The sequence below is a fragment of the Phascolarctos cinereus genome, unplaced genomic scaffold (assembly GCF_003287225.1).
Source record: "Phascolarctos cinereus isolate Bilbo 61053 unplaced genomic scaffold, phaCin_HiC Scaffold_5;HRSCAF=322, whole genome shotgun sequence".
Lineage (NCBI taxonomy): Eukaryota > Metazoa > Chordata > Mammalia > Diprotodontia > Phascolarctidae > Phascolarctos > Phascolarctos cinereus.
In genome coordinates, this window is record NW_027555958.1 from 453,086,631 (window position 1) to 453,105,564 (window position 18,934).

Here is an 18,934-nt window from a genome sequence, read left to right on the forward strand (position 1 = left end):
TGTTGCAATTTTGTTTTATTTTTTAAAAGTTTTTGGCACTACATGGTTCTGTAAAGAATAGAAGTGACAAATTTTAAAACACATGAAATCCCTTCCTAATTCTTATTTTTAAGAACAATATATATAAAGTCTGAAGCAACCAAAGTATGAATACAGCTAATAGAAAATAAAGAACTTAATTTTTTTTTTAAATTCTCTCTTTTTACAGTTCATCAAGGTAAAACAAAACACAAAAGTCCCTTAAAAATAGGGTAATAAAATAGATGAAATTTGTATCACTCATTTTGGTGATACTAGTAAAAACTATAGCTTGTATCTATATACAAATGATACACTTTAAAAACAGTCTTAAATTTAAATAATCTGTATCTAAACAAGTTGTGTTAAAATGTTAAATCCAGGACCTGATTTGCTTTGCTTTCCACGAAATGTCATTTCTTCTGCTGGATGTAGTTCAAGCTGAGGGACGGGTGCCCTTGAGACAGCAGAGGGAATCTCGGGTTGCTTGGCATCAGTGGGCCAGCTGCAAACCAACCAGAACAAAGCAGATTCATTTACATCACAGTGCATTTCCTCTGGGTGGGTGCCTGGGGACATGGCTACATCTGGGAGGACCAGGGGGCCTATCTGTCGGTCTGTTTGCTCCCTGAAGACCCCATAAATGACCTTTATCTGCTGTTACACTTCTTACTGATGTTATAAGAACAGGGGAAGAGGAAATGCATCACATTAACCTTCATTTCAATAAGACAAGGGTGTGGGGAGTGGAGGACGGGGAGAGGAGGTTCACAGGGACACACTTCTGATGGCCCCCCCAGAGCCCTATGCGACGGGAGTTTCTCCCAACCTAGGTGGAAAGACCCTTGTCACATGAGGGACTAGAGGGAAGGGTCAGGCTTCCCTCATCCCCAAGCTCAGTGCCCCTGGAGGTCCAGGGCAACCACATGAAGGAGCATGGTCTCCAGCTCCCTGCAGATAAGAGGACTTTTGGCTCCCTCTTCTAGAAGACTCCCCCTGGTGTGGGCAGAGACCTCTGACTGGAGAACGGCTGGCTGGGCAGTGAGGAAGGCTCTGGTGACGTGAACCATAGGACTTAAGTGTACCAAGGATCGAGTGAGACTTATGAATTGTCAAACCTGAAGCTCACAGCAGTGGGCATGCAGGGCACTATCCTTCTGATTGCCATAGTGAGGGTAGGAAATAGTTTCTCTGTTTCTCTAGAAAAGCCCCACACCAACTGAGGAATAAAGCCCAGACCTCCTATGTCGCCTGTAAGAACCAAGATGACTTTTAGGGGAAACAATAAAGCTGTCCCTCTAAATTCCTCTTAGCGGGGAGGCTCACCCCCCACGCATGGCAAACCCTCCACTGCCCTCCGGGCCCAGCACCCCCAGCCTGGCTCCCTGGAGGAATGGGCTCAAGAGCCACTCACAGGTTCCTACCTAAGACCCTGGTCTGCCCTACACAGACGCAGCAGCCCTGCCCGGCCAATGGCATGTGAGGAGTGGTACCTGGAGGGTAGAAAGCTTTGTTCGGCTGAAAGCTGGCGTTCCCCTGCTGGAGGAAGTTCTGAGGCACGCCACCGTAAGGCCACGACGCTTGGAGGATAGGGAAGTGGGCGGGGGCTCCGTGATCCCAAGGAATTGGAGGGGTCAGTTTTGCAAACTGTCCTTGAAAGCCCTGATCTGCTTTCCAAAGGGAAGGAAAAGACAGATGTGTCAGAACTCGGGGTCCAGCATCTCAGCAGTCTGAAGGCTGCCGTTGCCCTTTCTCAGATCCACAGAGAACGTGGAACCTCTCTACTTGCCCTAAAAATCCTAGCCTACGCTGCCCCTAACGTGGGCCATCCAGCATCCTAATCTCCTGGGGCAGCTCAGTCAACTGTTAGGTATCCCTCACTGTTAGAAATTTCCTCTTCACTTTGATCAAAATCTGTCTCTCTGGGGTCCTGAGATGGTCATAAGGAAAATGGTCGCCAAAGCCCTGGGTTCCAGCCCCGGCTCTACTGGAAATTCCGCTGTGGGACCCAAGACAAGTCACTCCATCTCTCCAGGTCACAATCTCTTCTTCTGCTACATGGGGGTGGGTGGGGGGAGAGCTTCAAAGATGCAGACTGAGGCTTGGGGTCAAAAAAAAAAAAGCTCTAAATAATCAGAGAGCCCAACAAAGCCGATTCGCCCTTTCCTCACAGCTCATCCAAGACTGATCGTCCTTATTTTTACAGATGAAGAAACCGAGACTCCCAGGCAGGTGAAGGGACCTGCCCATGGTGAGATGGGAGGCAGGCTGGGCTTCCTCAGGCCCTTGCAGGAAAGGGCTCTCCCTCATGCTGGATGACCCTTAGGGCTGAGAGGGAGGGGGAATTTCCCTGGAGGCCAAGCTCGGTGGGCTAGCGCTTGAACTCCCTGCAGACTGAACCCAAGCAGCCCTGTGTTCCAGACTCCCAGACATTCTGTGCCGCTCAAGCTTACTGGAGGCAGGAATCAGGCAGCGCTCAGCATTAGGATCCCCGCTTTTGAGGGTCTGTCCTGGGATTTCATCCATGAAGGGACTCCTCAGGGGGGCACATCTACCATCCATCTGCAATTCCCTCCCTCAGAGAGTGGCCTGGAGGACCACAAGACTCAGTGACCTGTCCAGGGGCCCCTACTATGAATGAGGATTGGAACTCAGGACTCCTGAATTCAATTCCTGTGCCTTCCCCACAACTTCAGGCTGCTCTCAAATCCCTAATATGATGTGAAGAAAAACCGACTTGGAGTGTATTTAACTCAGGGCTTTGGATGTTTGCTCTCCAAGTTATAACACATTTATCGAGTTTTGTCGTCTGAGGACCTCGTCTGACCAACACCACGACTCAATCAAGGACTTATTCTACAAACGTTCCCCAGACTCACAGCCTGGCCAAGGTCATCCAAACCCGATGCCCTCATTTTTCTTATGAGGAAACTGAGGCTCTGAGGGAAGGAGTGACTTGTACCCGGCCACCCAGTCAGCGAGGGCGGCTCCTGTGACTCCTGAACCCAGAGCCCCTGACGCCACACCACCAGACTGGCCGCTCTGACCGCGGCCCCAAAGCCAGACGGGGGAGGGAAGGGTTACCTGAGTTCCCCACCGCACCGTTGTTCACCAGTGAGCTTGGAGCCACAGGGCTGTGCCAGTGTCCCTCGTGAGAAGCGGGGATGCCCAGGGGGGGCCTGGCGGCGGGCTGTGCAAAGATGATGCTGGGGTCGTTCAGACTCACAGTGTTCTGGCCGTTGCCGGCGCCACTGCCACCAGACTGCATGGGAAAGGGGACGCCGGCGGGGTGGGCAGGGTTCCCTGGTGCCGAGTGGATCACGGGGCCGTGCATCGGCCAGGTAGTGCCTGGGAGAGGGATGGGGTGGGGGTGGGGGTGCACCTGCAGCAGTCCCAGGCTGTGCAGGGCAGAATACTGACCTGGGGGCGACTGGGGAAAGTTAAACAAAGGCAGTTGGACCTGATGTGGCGGCTGGGCCGCCGGTGGCGGGCCGTGCTTGGGCTGGGCTATGGGCTGTGGCGTGGCCTGGGCAAGAGAAGCTGGCTGAGGAGAGTTCTGGGGGAATGGCGGGGGCTGTGGAGAGTAAGATGACGGCTGTGAATCAGACTGCAGAGAAGAGAGAGAGTCCCCAGTTAGATCCGAGAGGTCCATCATGAGCACCCCCACACAGCACAGACCACGGGCCAGCCACAGACAGTTACGACTCTGGCGCTTCTCCCACCACGGCCATGTGAAGGGCGCCACCGACCGTACAGAAGGGGCCGCGAAGGCTCGGAGGAGTCACCCCAGGCGGGGGCCCCAGCAGCCTGCCGCCAACCGTGGGCAGATGCTGCCGGCCCTCGGCTCTCGAGGGAATCGCACTTACGCATTCAGAGGGCTGCCTGGTCCGTGAGGGCCGGTCGACTTGTTGCTGGACCGAGCCGGCTACTGCCGGGGCGCTGACGAGGCTGCGTACCAGCTGGGCACCTGAGGGAGAAACAGCACAGGGGCCTGAGCCGGTGACGACCAGACGGACACCTGGTACTTCTTACTCGACAAGCTGGGCCACAGTGGAAGGTGCGCCAGGCTCAGAAGAGCTGGCTTTGAATCCTGGCTCTGATATGTAACATCAAAGGCCCCAGCCCTTAGACTGAACTCCTGCTCTCCGGGGGCTGGGAGAAGATGCTAAGAAACAGGGCTGCCTCTGAGCCGAAGGAAAGAGAAGGAACGGCTGTCTGGCGGTGAGGGTGCTCACACAAGGACACTTACAAAAGCTCCCTTCAGAAGGATTACATCTTGGAGGGCTTGTGAGACACTGGGCACCCTAGAGCATTATTGGTGGAGCTGAGCTGTGGATGAACACAACCATTCTGCAGAGCAATTTGGAATCATCCAAATAAAGCAACTCAAATGTCCACGCCCTTCAACCCAGAAAGTCCACTCCTAAGCATATACTCAAAGACATCAGTGACCAAAAAGGTCCTCCAAACACCAGGATATTTCTATCAGCCTTTTTTGTGGTAGTAAAGAACTGGAAATAACACAGATGCGAATCCATGGGGAAAAGCCAGACAAACTGTGGTCAGCTAAGGTAATGAGATATGACTATTGTAACAAATGGCAAATCTGCTGAATGAGAAGAGGGCAGAGAAGCACGGGAAGACTGATAATGACGCCAGCAATGGAAGTGGAAAGGACAGTGACTAGGAAACGATCTCAACCAACACTGTGCCCACTCCAAGAATGACTGAGAGTGAGCCTGGCTCCAAGTAAGGACCCCGGAAAGACCCCTCCTCCTCCCAGCGCAGAAGCGGGGGAGGAGGGCCCCCGGCTGTGGAGCACTGCAGACGCTGGCAGATTTCTCAATGGATTGGTTGGTTTTGCTGAAATTTTTCTTTTTTCTTTTTTTTTTTTTTTAAATTCTTTGTTATGGTTTTCTGGGAAAGTGAAAGACACAGGAGATATATAAGTGAATGACGACAAAAGATAGCAATAAAAAGCATTTTTTTTTAATAAAAAAGGAACATATCCCACTCCAGGAAGTTGGAAGTGTAGACATAACAACAGCAGCTCTCACGAACTGCCTTCCTGGCCCCCCGCTCCACCCAGATGGAGGACCATGCTCCCCAACCATAACGGGCTCTGGAGATCGGACGTCTACCCGTCCTTGAAGCCCAGATCACAAGCTGGCTGTCCTTCTGCCCAAACTAGAAAGCGGATCTCTAGGTAAAGCACTTAGCACAGAGCCTTCACACAGCAGGGGCTTCATCAATGCCCATTCCCTTTCTGCTCTGGAGAGTCACTGCCGTCTTTCTCCCATCCCACGTGGAGACAGGGTCTCCTCTCTCCGCCTCTGGTCCCGTCGGGGGGAGCACCTCGCAAACAGAGGTGGAGCCCTAACGACAGGGGGACGGGAGTCGCCTCCGCCGGCCAGACCGCAGCCTACCCAGGCCCAGATGTTTACCTGCCAGACCGTTGTTCCTCTGCCGCGCTTGTTTGTATTCGGGGCATTCTCTTCTGACGTGTCCCACGTCTCCACAGATAAAACATCTCTTCTCTCGAAGTTCTCTGTCTTCATCCTTCATTTCTTTCTCATCTTCTTTCTCATTCTCTTTCTTTTTCAGCCTAAACAGTAAAGCGCTGATGCCAACAACATTGTATGGATAGGTATTTCTAAGGAGCCTTGGCCAATGGAAAACTAAGCCCAAGTCCGCGATCCCCTATCATCTGAGCCACATCCCTAGCTCGGGGTAAATTTCCCCTAACCCGGGCTGCAATGTGAAAGGAAACCTGACAGTTTACTGAGTCTATTCACATAAGCAATCAAATAAAGATTAATTTGCTAACCTAGTTAGTTACTAGTTATCCCCCATAGCTCCTTGGCAAGTGTCTTGTACCCGTGGGTTGGGAACCCTGGCCGTAAGGAATCGAGATCTCCGATGTTTAATGCAACAGACACAATGATGTTGGGGTGTGTGTGGTGTGTGTGTGTGGGGAGGGGGGGCAAAGGGGTAATAAGAATCGCCACATTTTCCCTGCTATAAAATACTTCTTCCTTCCCTGCCTACCCCCCCTCCCCCTTAGCTGCCACCTGCCCTCACTCTCCCCCAACCCCAAGAGTCTTTCTTTTAAATCTTGTTTTTGGCAGTTCAAGTTTCTGCCCAGTGTTTGCTCGCCCACCTCCTCCTTTTAGGACAGTCTTTCATGTAGTGCCCAATTTTCCCACACACACGGCAGCAGCGGTCATTGGGGGCCAACTCTCCATCCGTCAATACTTTAGAATCAAAGAAGTACTCCTAGAAAGAAAACCCCCTGCTGATGAACTCTGCCTTCAGAGACGAGGTGAAGGGAGAGTGGGTGGGGGAAGGAGAACGTATATCCTTCCCCTAAACCCAACACATATGAGACGCGTGTGAAAGGATCTGCGGTGCCGAGCACATGGACTTACCGCTTCTCTCCCAACAAGAGGATAAAACGGGGTGCCAAAGAGTTTCCTGCCATTGATAAAGGCCTTCATGATGAAATTGGTCACTGGGAGGGAAGAAGGCGGCAGATAAGATGCAAACACTAACTGTTCCCTGCTCTAAAACCACAGTGCCGATATTATTTAGAACTTACTTTTTCTAGAGACTCCAGCACCAAGGTTATGATTCAAGTCAAAAGGATCTAGAAAAGAAGGATGTCCTTTTTAAGCACTTTGAACAGAAATCCCAATTTTTAGGTGCAACCAACCAAGATAAGCATTCCTTAACATTTACCATCTGTCAGAAACCCGGGGAGGTGGCAGATGTCCAGCAGAGGAGGGCTCAGCTCGGGCGTCTCCTCGGTCCTCCCCTGACTTCTCCAGAATGCCCTCCGCCCTCTCCCTCTCGTGTGTGTGTGCCTTCCCCCATTAGAAGGAAGCTCCTGGAGGGCAGGGACTGTCTCCTTGCCCCCCATTTGTATCCCCAGCCTTGGCACACAGTCAGTGCTTGGTGCTTTTTTACTACTGATCACTAAGTAAACACAAGGCCACTTCTCCCTGTCTGGACTGCAGCGTGAGGTGGAGCTGCTCACGTTCACCAGTCCTCTTCCGAAGAGCTGCTTTTCTCACCACTGCTCTCCCAATCCCTGGGATGAGGAACTTCCTTCTGCCTAAGAATACCCTTCCCAGCCCATCCTCTGCCGGCCCCTTCCTCTGGGCACAGTGGAATTCCTGCCCCCTAAATGAGAAACTCCCCTTCATTCAGACTCGTCTGCCTTCTGCCCCCTCCCACGTCTGTTACGTATGGCCCCCTCTCGCTCCTTATCAAGCCTCCCCCCAGAGCAGGCCCTCCTACCTCCTTGCCTGGAGCGGCCTCCTTGGGGCCTTGTCTGCCTCACGTCTCTCCCCATTCTGCCTCCAAACGGATTTTCCTAAAGCGCAGGTCTGACCAGGCTGCCCTGTATTTAATCATCTCCAGGATCAAATATAAAATCCTGCTTGGCTTCTGAAGCCTTCCCAAACTGGCATTCAATAAATGCGCTATGGATTAACTGGGGGGTGCACTAGCAGCTTCTGCGGGGTTGGGGGATATCAACAATTGTTAGATTAAAGGCTTATGGATCTCAAATATATAAAAAACAATAAATTCCTGTCCTCAGGGAACTTACATTCAACAGGGAGAATCCACAAGTACCCAGACAATAAACACAGGATGATCGGGGGGTCAGGGAAGACATCTTAGTAGGGGATGGCACCTGAGGGAGGGCATGCCAGGCACGCATGGCAGCCCGTGCCAAAGCATGAGGAGATACAATAGGGACTCCATGGAATAAGCATTAATCGATCCACAGAGGGTGAAGTTATCTCGACTTTATTACGTTCTCAGTGATCTGAGAACACAAGAGACACGTGGGATAGCTGAGTGTGTTCCAACTAGCTAAAGCTTTTGAATGATGACTACTTTACCACTGGAAAAGGGAAACTGAGGAAGCTCACTGTGGATGGCTTAGATCTTTTTAGTGAACTAAGAGGCTGGGATGCCTTTGGCAAGCGTGAGGAGATGTGGTCTAGGGCCTGGAAAGCTTTGGAAAAGTCCCTGTGGGAAATAAGTGAAGGGCTGCCTACTCTGAGAACGAATTTATTACTGGAAACAAATGCATTAATTTGTCTTCAAAAGTGGGGGAAAGCCTTCGCAGAAGGCCCTAACAATACTGTAATACCTAAGAGAGGCTTAAAAACCTCACTTCAGTTGAACCACACACTGACCACCTGAAGTCCTACAGGCCCAGGCCGACGATGGAGGCCACACACTGGCCTCCCCTGGGGATGCTCCTCTATGGACCCCCAGCGCCGAGGTGATATCCACAGGCCCAGTGAGGCTGCTCAGCAAATACCTTCGATCGCAATGCATTTGGATGTCCACTGTTTCTCAAAAGTTGTCAGCAGCTTTTTCTGCCGAATGCTGATGACATATTCCTTGAAATCAAATTCTTCGGTGTAAAAGCGCAGCAGCCCCAGCCAGAGCTCCCCCAGGGTCTCTGTGTTTTGGCCCAGAGAAGGCAAACGCTTTTTCTGGAGGGAGAGAGAAATTTATTAGGACTACCCAGCAATGGGGCAACAGAGCTAAGTCAAAATTCTGCATGAACTTACTAGACAAATCCTATCACAAACAAGAGGACAGTGACAGTTACCAGTTCCTCCATGTCATCAAAGAAAAAGGCATTCCATCCATCCACCATTCGCTGGGGAATCTGTTTTCCATCGAATATCTGCAGCAAACAAACCAATTATTTGGTTATTTCACGGCAGCTTTTTAGCGGGCTGATCGCTAAGCCTGTCCTTCAAAGTTATTTCCAAATAATAATAAGAGCAGTAATACCTCCTCTAATAAACACAGGACAGGAGAGTACCAAAAAGTTAATGGATCATGCATACTTGAAAGCATGTTTGTAATGGGCTAAGGACATTTTAATAGGATAAGATGGTCCAAATACAGGAATACTGGGGCAGCTAGGTGGCACAATGGATAGAGCACCGGCCCTGAAGTCAGGAGGACCTGAGTTCAAATCTGACCTCAGACCAAACACTTGACACTTACTAGCTGTGTGACCCTGGACAAGTCACTTAACCCCAATTGCCCAAAAATAAAAAAATTAAAATCAAATACAGGAATACTGCCTATTTAGCCCGAAACCTGGCCTATCAACAACCCTGTAAGGTCAGCAGCCAAAGTGTTGTACCCACCTTCCTAAGAAAGAAGCAAATGCAGAGGGAAAAGTGACCTGTAGAGTCAGCAGATTTCCCAACATTTCTACGTTCTTGCAAGTACATAACAAAGCCAGAATTTGGGCCCAAATGTCCTGACTCCAAGTTTAGATCTCTTAAAAAAAATTTTAGGGGGCAGCTAGGTGGCACAGTGGATAGCACTCTGGCACTGGAGTCGGGAGGAACTGAGTTCTAATCCAGCCTCAGACATTTGATACTTACTAGCTGTGTGACCCTGGGCAAGTCATGTAACCCCACTGCCTCACCAAAAAAGCTCCCCCTCAAAAACTTTTTTATGTATCTGTGTGTGCATCTGTGACACATCACACACACACACACACACGAAATCAACAAAAATCTATTTTCTTTCTCTCCTACTTCCCTCCCCCAAATGAAAAAGAATATAAGATCTTCATAAGAGATATGGATAGTTGAACAAAACACTTTACCACACAGGCCGTGTCTAAAAACCAGGGAAGTCATTCTGTAGCAAATCCATCAATTCTCTGTCGGGAGGTGGGCAACAGGGACCACCCTGGATCCTGCAGAAATCATGGCTGGTCCTTGTGGTCACTGGAGTTCTTAAATCTGCCAAAGCTGTCTGCTTATGGCATGGCATAAACCGTTCTGGTTCTGCTCACTTCATTCACAATTTTCTTAGAAGACGGGAAACCTTGGTCCAGCTTTCTTTGAACCGTCCCCTTTCTCCCTTCTCATGGCCCTACAGTTTCCCATCACGTCCAACAACCATAACTTGTCTGACCCCATCCCAGCTGACGGGGCTCCCCTCTGGTTTCCAGGCCAGCACACAACACTTGCCATCAATAGTTGTGTTCCTGGGGGTTAGGGTTTCCCTCTTTCTTTGTTCCCCTGGGGCTTAAGGGGCACAGTAGTGGTATTGCTGGGTCCAAGGGGGCACAGTTAGCCCTTCCTAACAACAGAAAATAATTAGATGAAGGCAAAGTTTCAAGTGAGAAGCACAGGACTGGGATGCAGATAACGAGTCGGCACTCGGACAGTCTACAACTGTCATCTCAGGCCTCTCGTAGCTCTAAAAGTCTAGGAATCTAGGACTCTAAACAGAGCCTGCCACTTTTTATGAGCAACCTAGCACCCCCTGAATTTTACCTATAAATCCAGCAGTTGGGCGTGGGAGCAATACTCGCTGTCCCCCAAGCACAAAGCATCCAGAGGAAAGGGGACCCTGCCAAATGGGGCTCTTCATCTCACTGTTTAGTCTTGGAGAAGGGGGAGAGGAGAGTGCCCCAGGGGCTGCGACTAACTGGTGCACATGGAAATCCTTCGTATTTCTAGCTCAGCACAGACACCCACCAGATGCTTCACCAGTTGGTGATTTCCTACAATTTCCCCAAATAACTCTATCTCTTAGCTCCCACGTCCAAGTAAACGCCCTTCTCTGAAACCAGAGCTGGCCACTCCCAGATGCTGAGGAGGGGACCAAAAGCACTGACTGCAGAGAAGGCAGGGCTCAGTGATGGAGAGAAGGACCGTTCCTACATCATGATAAAATGGGACTCCTGATTCACCATCCACGAGGGAACGGGCGTGAAAACAGACAGCCGGGTGCTTGGGAAGACAGCTCTGGAAAGAAAGGTGCCCAGAGGCTCAGCGTTTCCCAGACCTGGAGGGATGTAATAACTATTACGGACCAAAGTCTATACGAGGGCATGGCGGACCGAAACAGCCGGCCTGCCAAGAGCTTTCACCAGGAACAGGCGGGTCACAGAGATCTTGAGACAGAAAGATCCAAGGAAAGTCGGGATGGCTAAAATCCTAGCACGTGCCATACATTTTTTTTTCAATTTAACGTTCTGTCCTCAGCAGGTCTTCTCTGGAATGTTCTGTAGTAGTAACAGCGGTGAGGACAGCTTGCAATGGTAGAGCATTTTAGGGTTTGCTACGTGCTTTACAAATACCATTTCATCTGATCCTCACAACAACCTGGGGGGTGGGGGGTGCTAGTTCCCATTTTGCAGCTGAGGAAACTGAGGCAGACAGAGGTTAAGTGACTTACCCAGGGTCACACAGCTCTAAGTGTCTGAGGCTGGCCATTTAGCTACCTCACTCACTACCTTGGAAAAAGTCAAAAGAAGCTTCAGTGCATCTGCGACAGACATCACAGACGCCAAGACAGAAAGGTCTCATGGGCCTGAGAAGGGCCTCGCACTTCCTCCTCATTCTCTCAGCTAGACCCGAGCCCCCTGCGCCTGCATGCTCTTCCCCAAACACCCACCTCCTGGAGCACTGGGATCACGGGGGGATCTCTTTGTTGCAGGAAGTACAGCACCATGAGGATATAAGCATAGGAGGACAAACTTCCTCTGGACGCATCACCGATGTCACAGCGCTAAAAAAGCACGAACCGCAAGTCAGGTGTGAGATCAGACAACGCAATGACCCCCACGGAGGGCCACGAAGCCTGGCAGCTGCCAGCTCAATCCTCCCCTGCCTCCGAGATGAAGACCCGCAGACCCAGCACGGTTACAGGAGAGTTACACAAAGTCAGGACAGTCGGGACCTGAACCCTGAGCTTCTGACAAAGGTTAGCCTTCCTTTTTAATCTTATTCTGTGGAACATCTTCAGGGAAAAATGACCCTCTAAGCTCTAAACCTGGACGTGAATTTTTAGATTTTTCCAAAATGCTTTTGACTACCATGGTCACATTGGCAGGTGGTCCAAAAGGCACACACTGGGTATAAGCAGGCTGGCAATTTGCAGAAAAGAGGTGGGGTCTGAGCTAAATCTTGGCAAGAGGTGTTATCTAAAACGGTAGGGAGGAGGGAAAAGGCTTGGACAGGACCAGACCCATTCACGGAACCCTCCATGAGCTCTTGTGAAGGAGAGAGTGTGGGGGGGATGGGGGGAGGCTTTCCACAGCTAAGTACCCAGAGCTTAAAGGCAGGAAAGATGCCTGCCCAGGGCATCGAATGCCAAGCACAAGAGTCTCAGCTAGACTTCATCCTATGGGCAGTGGAGGGAGAGCCAAGTAGGGTCAGGATCATGATCGGGGAGCCCCATGCACAATGGACTGGCCAAGAGAGGCTGATCTTCCCTGCTCTTCCCCGTACCCTGCAGAAGGGGACAGTGGTATATGCCCTACAATGGGATACTCATGGCTCGAAGTGGCTAAACCTGGACCTTTCTTCTGAGAAGAGCTCACGAAGGCAGTATGTGCCCATGGGGCAGAGAGAGCCCTCTCGGGTGTCCCCCCAAGGGCTCCATGACAGGCCCTAAAAGGGCTGGTCTAGTCCCAACAGCCTCAACACTGAACAGCTTCCATCTTCTTGGGGTGGCGCACCTGCCACCACCATCCCCTTGGAGGAACAAGGCCCAATGTGCAGAACATAGCCCATCAACAGAAGGGACAGAAACACAGCAAAAGCCAACCGACAAAGAGGCAACATCGCACAAGACTCACACATCAACCCTCCTAGGCAAGACAGGAGCAAGAAGGTCAAGCTTCAGCATTTCAATTTAATTTGAAAACACCTCCAACCCTCAAAGTGTTCATGGGGCGTGGTCAAAGTGGAAAAAAAGGGACTGGCTTTGACACAAGTGTGTGTGTGTGTGTGTGTGTGTGTGTGTGTGTGTGTGGTGTGTGTGTGTGTGTGTGTGTGTGTGTTGGAGAGAAAAGGAGAGAAACAGAAAGGGGGGGAAGAGGGAGTGAGAAGAAAAGAGAAGAAAAGAGTGAGTGAAAGAAAAAGAAGGGAGAGAGAGAGTGGGAGTGAAAGAGAAAAAGAGGGGGGAAGAGAGAGAGAAAGGGGGGAAGAGGGAGCGAGAGAAAAAAAGGGGGGAAAAGATGCAGGGGGAAGAGTGAGATACCATGGACCAGGAACTTTCCTTCTCCGTCTCCAAGGTCCTTAAACTGCACCGCATACCTCAGAAGGGGAGAAACCACTCTGTACCTCACATGTGAATTCTAAATAAACTGCAATGAGATCATTTGAGAACACACAGGTCTCTGCAGAGCCATCAGCATGCTGCCTGCTCCCAAGCCACCCTCGCTGGCTGCCTACCTTGGCGAACACTTTCATGGTATATCCCAAGTACTGCACCCGAGGATCGATAGCTGCATACGTAGCCAGCATTCTTGTATTATGCTGAGCCTGAAAAACAGCTTTGTGTTTGAAAACATTCCAATGCATGACAAGAGTTCACAGCTGGAAGCAAACCCACGCTGTTTAGCATGGGAAAGCTAGTTTCCCAAGTGACAGAGATGGCACAGGGCCTCCTCCGGGGGGAAGGCCAGGTCCTGACAAACACGAGCACATCCAGAGGCTGGCACCGAGAAGGAGGAGAGAACATGTGCAAGTGTGCTCTAGGAGAGCAGTTCAGAGGGACACCGATCTCAGACAGATAGAAGCTCACCAAGGTATTGTATAAGCTGATGTCTCCTTCTAGTCCACTCCGCCTGTGTTCAAATTTGACGATAGGCACTTTGGCAGTAGTTATAGGCAAGATGTTTTTTAAACCTAATAAATACAGCAGGACTTCAGTGTGTATCATTTTCATCATGCAAACAATACACACACAGAGCCCACATTTAAAACACATACCTGGATGTCGCTTAAGAATTTTTGCCAAACCTTCAATTATTTCCTTACAATTCAATTTCTAAAATACAAAACAGAAAATGATAAATAATTAATGCTTAACATCAGGGCTCTGTCCATCCGAACCACCCCAATGTACTGATTCAGTGCGGGCGATACCAAGCTCCAATATCTAACTCTGATGCTATAGTCTCTGGGCAAAAGCCCATTCAGCTGGGGAGTAAATGGAAGACTCTATTTCTGTTCTGTCCCTCAGTTTTGAGAAAGCAAGAGGCAGCACGATGTGAAAGACAGAGTACTGAACTTGTAGTCAGGAAAACTGGGTCCCAGGCCTAGCTGCCATACTTTCTAGCTGTCCAATGACAGGAAACAACAACATATGACCACAGGCACCTAAGGTGACTTCTCTGTGCCTCAGTCCATAGTTTTCTCATCTGTGGAATGGGGACAGCACTGCTTGTCCAAGAAGAAGGGTAGTCAGGCAGCAGCCAGGAGGATAGCCTGGGTGTGGGCCTGACCAGGTGCCAGTGCCGTCTCAGAGAACAGCCAGGGAGCTGTGAACGGGTCCCTTACCCTCTCGGCACCCTCAGGCAGCCCGCTAAGATTGTAAGTTCCCTACATAAATAGAATTCTGCTCCAAATCCCTCTGCCTCCTGCCTTCCTGGCTTTCCTTAGAGCCCACCTGCTTCCAGCCGCTGTGCGGTGCCCTTCTGCTGGCACCTCTCGGAGAAGGCCTCCGATGCACCCTGGAAATATCTCCTGCATTCATGGTCACTGGCACACTGAGTTCACTCCCAGGGGACAGGGACTGTGTTTTTGCCTTTCTCTGCCCCTCTTAGAGGCTAAATGCTTGCTGTCATGCACACATACATCCATCCATCCATCCACACTCACAGAGGGAGGGGCAGTCCCAAGAGCACAGGGAGGGCACAGGGAGATCTGGGATGAGGAAACGCTCTCCAGGCCCACAGGTCAGCACCTTCTCTGTAGTGCAGTCTTGGAGAGGGGCTGGAGTACTGAGAGGTTAAGGGACTTCCCTAGGGTCACACAGCCCCTGGGGGTGGCAGAAGCCAGGTCTTCCTGGCTCTAAGGCCAGGGCAGCCTTCTGCACACTCCCTGGGGTGCTTCCATATGCCTGCATACTCCATGTGCACATGGTTATTTATGCTCTGACACATGCCAGCAATACTGAGCCCACCAATCTCCAACCTTAAAAGGGACGCTGCAGAGAGCGCCTACTCCAACCTGTACCCACTGACTGAGGCCCTACTATGTGCCAGGCACGGTGCACTAGGCCTCTGCCTGGACCTCCAGGGCACTGACCACTGACCAAGGCACATGTCCTATTTCTGGCCAGCTCAGTCACAGGACAGCCTGATCCTTCAAAGCATGCAGGATCTTTGATGTCAGAAAAGCCTCTTGGAAATCTACCAGTCCTCAAAGTCACCGCCAGGTATGGGAGATCTCGTGTTATGAACAGGCTAACTGTCCTTCCATGCCACGTGCTGCTAAGCTGGGGAATGGGGTCCCCTGGGCGGTTCTGGTGCCTGGGAGCCCCGGAACAAGAAGAGCTCCCCCACATTACCATGCATTTCTACAAGCTGTCTGTTTCAAAGCGAGCCAGTCTTCTCTTTTCTTATTCACGAGATCACAGGACCATCCCCAGAAAGACTCAAAGGCTGCCCGGCTCCTCACCCTCTGATGAATATTTGTTCCAGCAATTCAGGATTCACCAGATGTGAAAGCAGCGCCCAGGCCAGTGAAACCAAGGAGCTTTGGAAGCAGCAGCAAATGCACTGCCCCAGCTGCTCTCTCCCCTCCACAATGAATTCACTCATTCTCCAGCAAAACTCTGTACAGACAATTTTCCCTTTCCCTTAGCTTTGCTTTAGAAAGCAAACACAGAAATAGTGACTACAAATACATTACATTTTCTGTTAAACAAAAATAGCTCAGATTACAATCTTTTCTGAGAAAAAAAAACCAAACCCAAGGTCCCCTCTGCTGACTCCTTCCATTTCATGATGTGCATGGGAAGGAGGCAGCCTAGAAGTGGGTGTACGTGGAATCCACTGTGACCCTGCAGCTTTCTCCACAGAACAGGGAGCAGTTCCTCGGGACCCGATGAAAGAAGTAGGCGGGAGTGAGCACCACCTCTCTCTAGAGCACCCCCGCAGAAGACTGACCCCGATGGCCCCCTCTCCTGAGGAGTGGCCCGCCCCTTTTGGCAGGATCAGCAGGTGCCAGCAGAAGGAGTAGTTTTCCTTATGGAAGAAGGGCCAGTCTGCCCAGGGACCCACTGGAGCACTTCAGCCCCTGGCCGTGCCTCTGGCCCCACTTCCACACTTGAAGCTGTTCCCTCCCCAGGGCTGTGGCTGAATGAAAGGGGGAAAGGACAGCCCCTGCTCCAACGGCTGGGGCCCCATCAAACAGTCCCACAGTCCCGATGGCCTGAGGCAGACGAGGAACACGGCTTCACTTATGACCTTTTACAGGTGGTAGCTCAATTCCTGCCCAGTTATGTGGGGGATCCAGAACTGCCCAGAACAGACTGAGAGGGCTGCTATGCGGGGGGATCAAGTCCATGCTTTGGCTATAATCTACCTGGATTTTTAGCAAATGAAGCTCGGCAACACTGGGTGTCCTGCAGCAACCTTAGCTGGACTCTCTCTCCACGAGCCTTCCCACCTCCACTGCCACTGTCCAGGGTGCCATCATCCTTCACAGCCTCAGTCCCTGCTGCCGCCAGAGGTCCCATCACCCAATTACCAAACCCTGCTGCTGATGCCGCCGCCATCGCCTTCACATCTTCTGACTAATCCTTTCTCTCCACTCACAGTCACCGCCTGTGGCTCAGGTCTCACCTCTAACCTAAGCAGGGGTCTTCAACCGTCTTTGACTGGGCACCCCATCAGTAAAATTGGGGGGCACACCTCCAAAATGTCAGTGTACATGAGAGGCACTACTATATTAATGATGCTTATGTCCACCGTAAAATGTACTCCAAAACAGACACTTTAAAAAGGACAGTAATAAGAGCCAGCACTGAGCCAGCACGCCACCTGAGCTCTGGTATTTATCTGGTCTTCACAACAAGCCTGTGAGGAAGATGCTACAGGGATGGAAGAACATTTGATTGTGGAGATCATGAGTTGCTACTGGAGTTTACCAAGCAGGGGAAGGATGTGGTCAGATCTGTGCTTCAGGAAAATTGCTTTGGCAGTGAAATGGAAAAGGGAGGGGAGAGATCTGAAGCAGAGAAACCAACTAAGAGGTGGCAGGTGATGAGGGCTTGTGTGCGTCAGGAAGTTGGTCAGTGAACAAGCATCTATTAAGCACTTACTACATGCACACACCATGCTAAGGGCTAGGGATACAAAGAAAGGCAAAAAACAGTTCCCACCCTCCAGCAGCAAACACCGTAATGGAGGAGTCGCCATATAAATACCCAGGACACACGAGATGTACACAGAGTACACGGAAGTAATCTATCCTTCTCAATGACTTCTATGGCTCCCTACAACCCTTGGGACAAAATGGAAAAATCCTGACTGGCTGTTAGAGCTCTTCACAACCCAGAGCCACCTACCTCTCCACTCGCCTTCTCTCTGGTCACCTGGAGTCTCTGGCTCTCCCCAGATGGGGAGCATGCTCCCCGTCTTGTCTCTGTCCTACAGAACACTGCTCCTTCTCCAAGACACACAGTGCTAAGCACCACCTTCTGCAGACCCCGAGGACTCTCTTCCTAACTAGCTCGGATTCCTCATTTCTGAGCACACTTAGCCGCATGCTGGACTCTCCTAAATGTGTATACCGGACGTTTTCCCTCTCATTAGATAACAAGCTTCCTGAGAACCAGGCCTGTGGTATTAGGGCATCTTTATCCAGCTTCGGTGAGTCACACACCATGGGAATCTAACAAATGTTTCCTGAATTCTCCCAAATGGATGGATACAAAAGCTTCTTACAGCAATACCGAGTGACCTACAGTATTCAGCATTACCTCAGCATTCTCATGGCCATCGAGTGTCATGCAGATGTCGAGATCGCTGTCGCGGAATCCAAATCCGTTCTTTGAGGAACCAAATAAGCAAAGTCTGGCCTTTTCTGATCAAAAAAAGAAACAAAAATGTATGAGGGCAGTTTCCAGTTGCTCCAAAAAGTGGGATTAACAGGGAGAACTGAGCGAAATTCTTGTATGACAAAGAACCCAGAGAAATGCTGTCAGGTCTGAGATGGAAATTGAATGAGAAGTCACGAAGCTATGAACAGGCCACGTCCCAAGGGGGTTTTTAAGCTCTCTTCAGATGGACAGACCAGAAAGGGGTAATGAAGGCCGGCTGTGAGGGCTGAGCTCGCTCCTAGGACTCCTGTGCCTCAGTGGGACCGAGAGGAGAGAGCTGTCTTCTGTAGCCTACACAGAGGGGAGGGAATGCTAGGCCCCCCAGGGGAGCACGAATTGATAATTTAGTTGAGATTATTACCTACCAGCTCATGTGCACCTTGGGGAACTGGCTAAAAGGGAAGGCTTTGTGACATTCAGCACTACATCACTGGGGCTCCTCAAGCTACAAAGACTCCTACAAGGGCTCTGTGCCCTCTACAAGGCAGGGTGGCAGAGCAGGAAGGACATATGCTGGACCTGAATCACTGTGTAGGCTGTATGAACTCCTCCAGGAAGCCTCCTCAGATTGCTCTAGCCAGAAGATGACCTTCCCTACTTCATCAAAACCTCGTGCCACAAGGACCTCTCCTGTAATTAAGTATCTGTACACATTTCTCCTCCCATTTAGCTCCTGGGGGGCAGGGATTGTCTTTTTTTCATTTCTGCATACTGCTGGGCAGGGAATAAGGACTTTGGCAATGGATTTTTGAAACATGCGATCACACATACTGTGTTATAAAAAAATTTTGCCAGAGAAAACCAAAGATTTAAGTTCAGGTTGTTTCTGGATGACAAATTGCATTCTTTTGACAGACTAATTTCTTTCTTTGAAAAAAATCATCAGGGGCAGCTAGGTGGCACAGTGGATAGAGCACCAGCCCTGAAGTCAGGAGGACCTGAGTTCAAGTCTGGCCTCAGGCCAAACACTTGACACTAACTAGCTGTGTGACCCTGGGCAAGTCACTTA

General features: G+C 50.6%; 1 protein-coding gene across 7 annotated transcripts in view; it reads right to left on the minus strand.

The window, feature by feature from the left end:
* TUT4 (terminal uridylyl transferase 4) overlaps nucleotides 1–18,934 on the minus strand; it is a 70,175-nt gene continuing 51,241 nt past the window's right edge. For 3 of the 7 annotated variants that reach the window (XM_020987780.2, XM_020987783.2, XM_020987779.2), the window contains 16 exons: nucleotides 17,806–17,909; nucleotides 13,806–13,863; nucleotides 13,618–13,721; nucleotides 13,266–13,355; nucleotides 11,482–11,595; nucleotides 8,654–8,731; nucleotides 8,357–8,534; nucleotides 6,617–6,664; nucleotides 6,447–6,529; nucleotides 6,179–6,294; nucleotides 5,463–5,638; nucleotides 3,885–3,985; nucleotides 3,103–3,625; nucleotides 1,512–1,685; nucleotides 1,137–1,269; nucleotides 1–523 (listed from right to left, as the gene is read on the minus strand). In XM_020987780.2, coding sequence (XP_020843439.1) covers nucleotides 370–523; nucleotides 1,137–1,269; nucleotides 1,512–1,685; nucleotides 3,103–3,625; nucleotides 3,885–3,985; nucleotides 5,463–5,638; nucleotides 6,179–6,294; nucleotides 6,447–6,529; nucleotides 6,617–6,664; nucleotides 8,357–8,534; nucleotides 8,654–8,731; nucleotides 11,482–11,595; nucleotides 13,266–13,355; nucleotides 13,618–13,721; nucleotides 13,806–13,863; nucleotides 17,806–17,909 — 2,234 coding nt within the window. In that variant the 3' untranslated portion in view covers nucleotides 1–369. The remainder of the gene's footprint in view (nucleotides 524–1,136; nucleotides 1,270–1,511; nucleotides 1,686–3,102; nucleotides 3,626–3,884; nucleotides 3,986–5,462; nucleotides 5,639–6,178; nucleotides 6,295–6,446; nucleotides 6,530–6,616; nucleotides 6,665–8,356; nucleotides 8,535–8,653; nucleotides 8,732–11,481; nucleotides 11,596–13,265; nucleotides 13,356–13,617; nucleotides 13,722–13,805; nucleotides 13,864–17,805; nucleotides 17,910–18,934) is intronic. The other 4 variants (XM_020987784.2, XM_020987781.2, XM_020987782.2 and 1 more) reach the window with 3 other exon arrangements.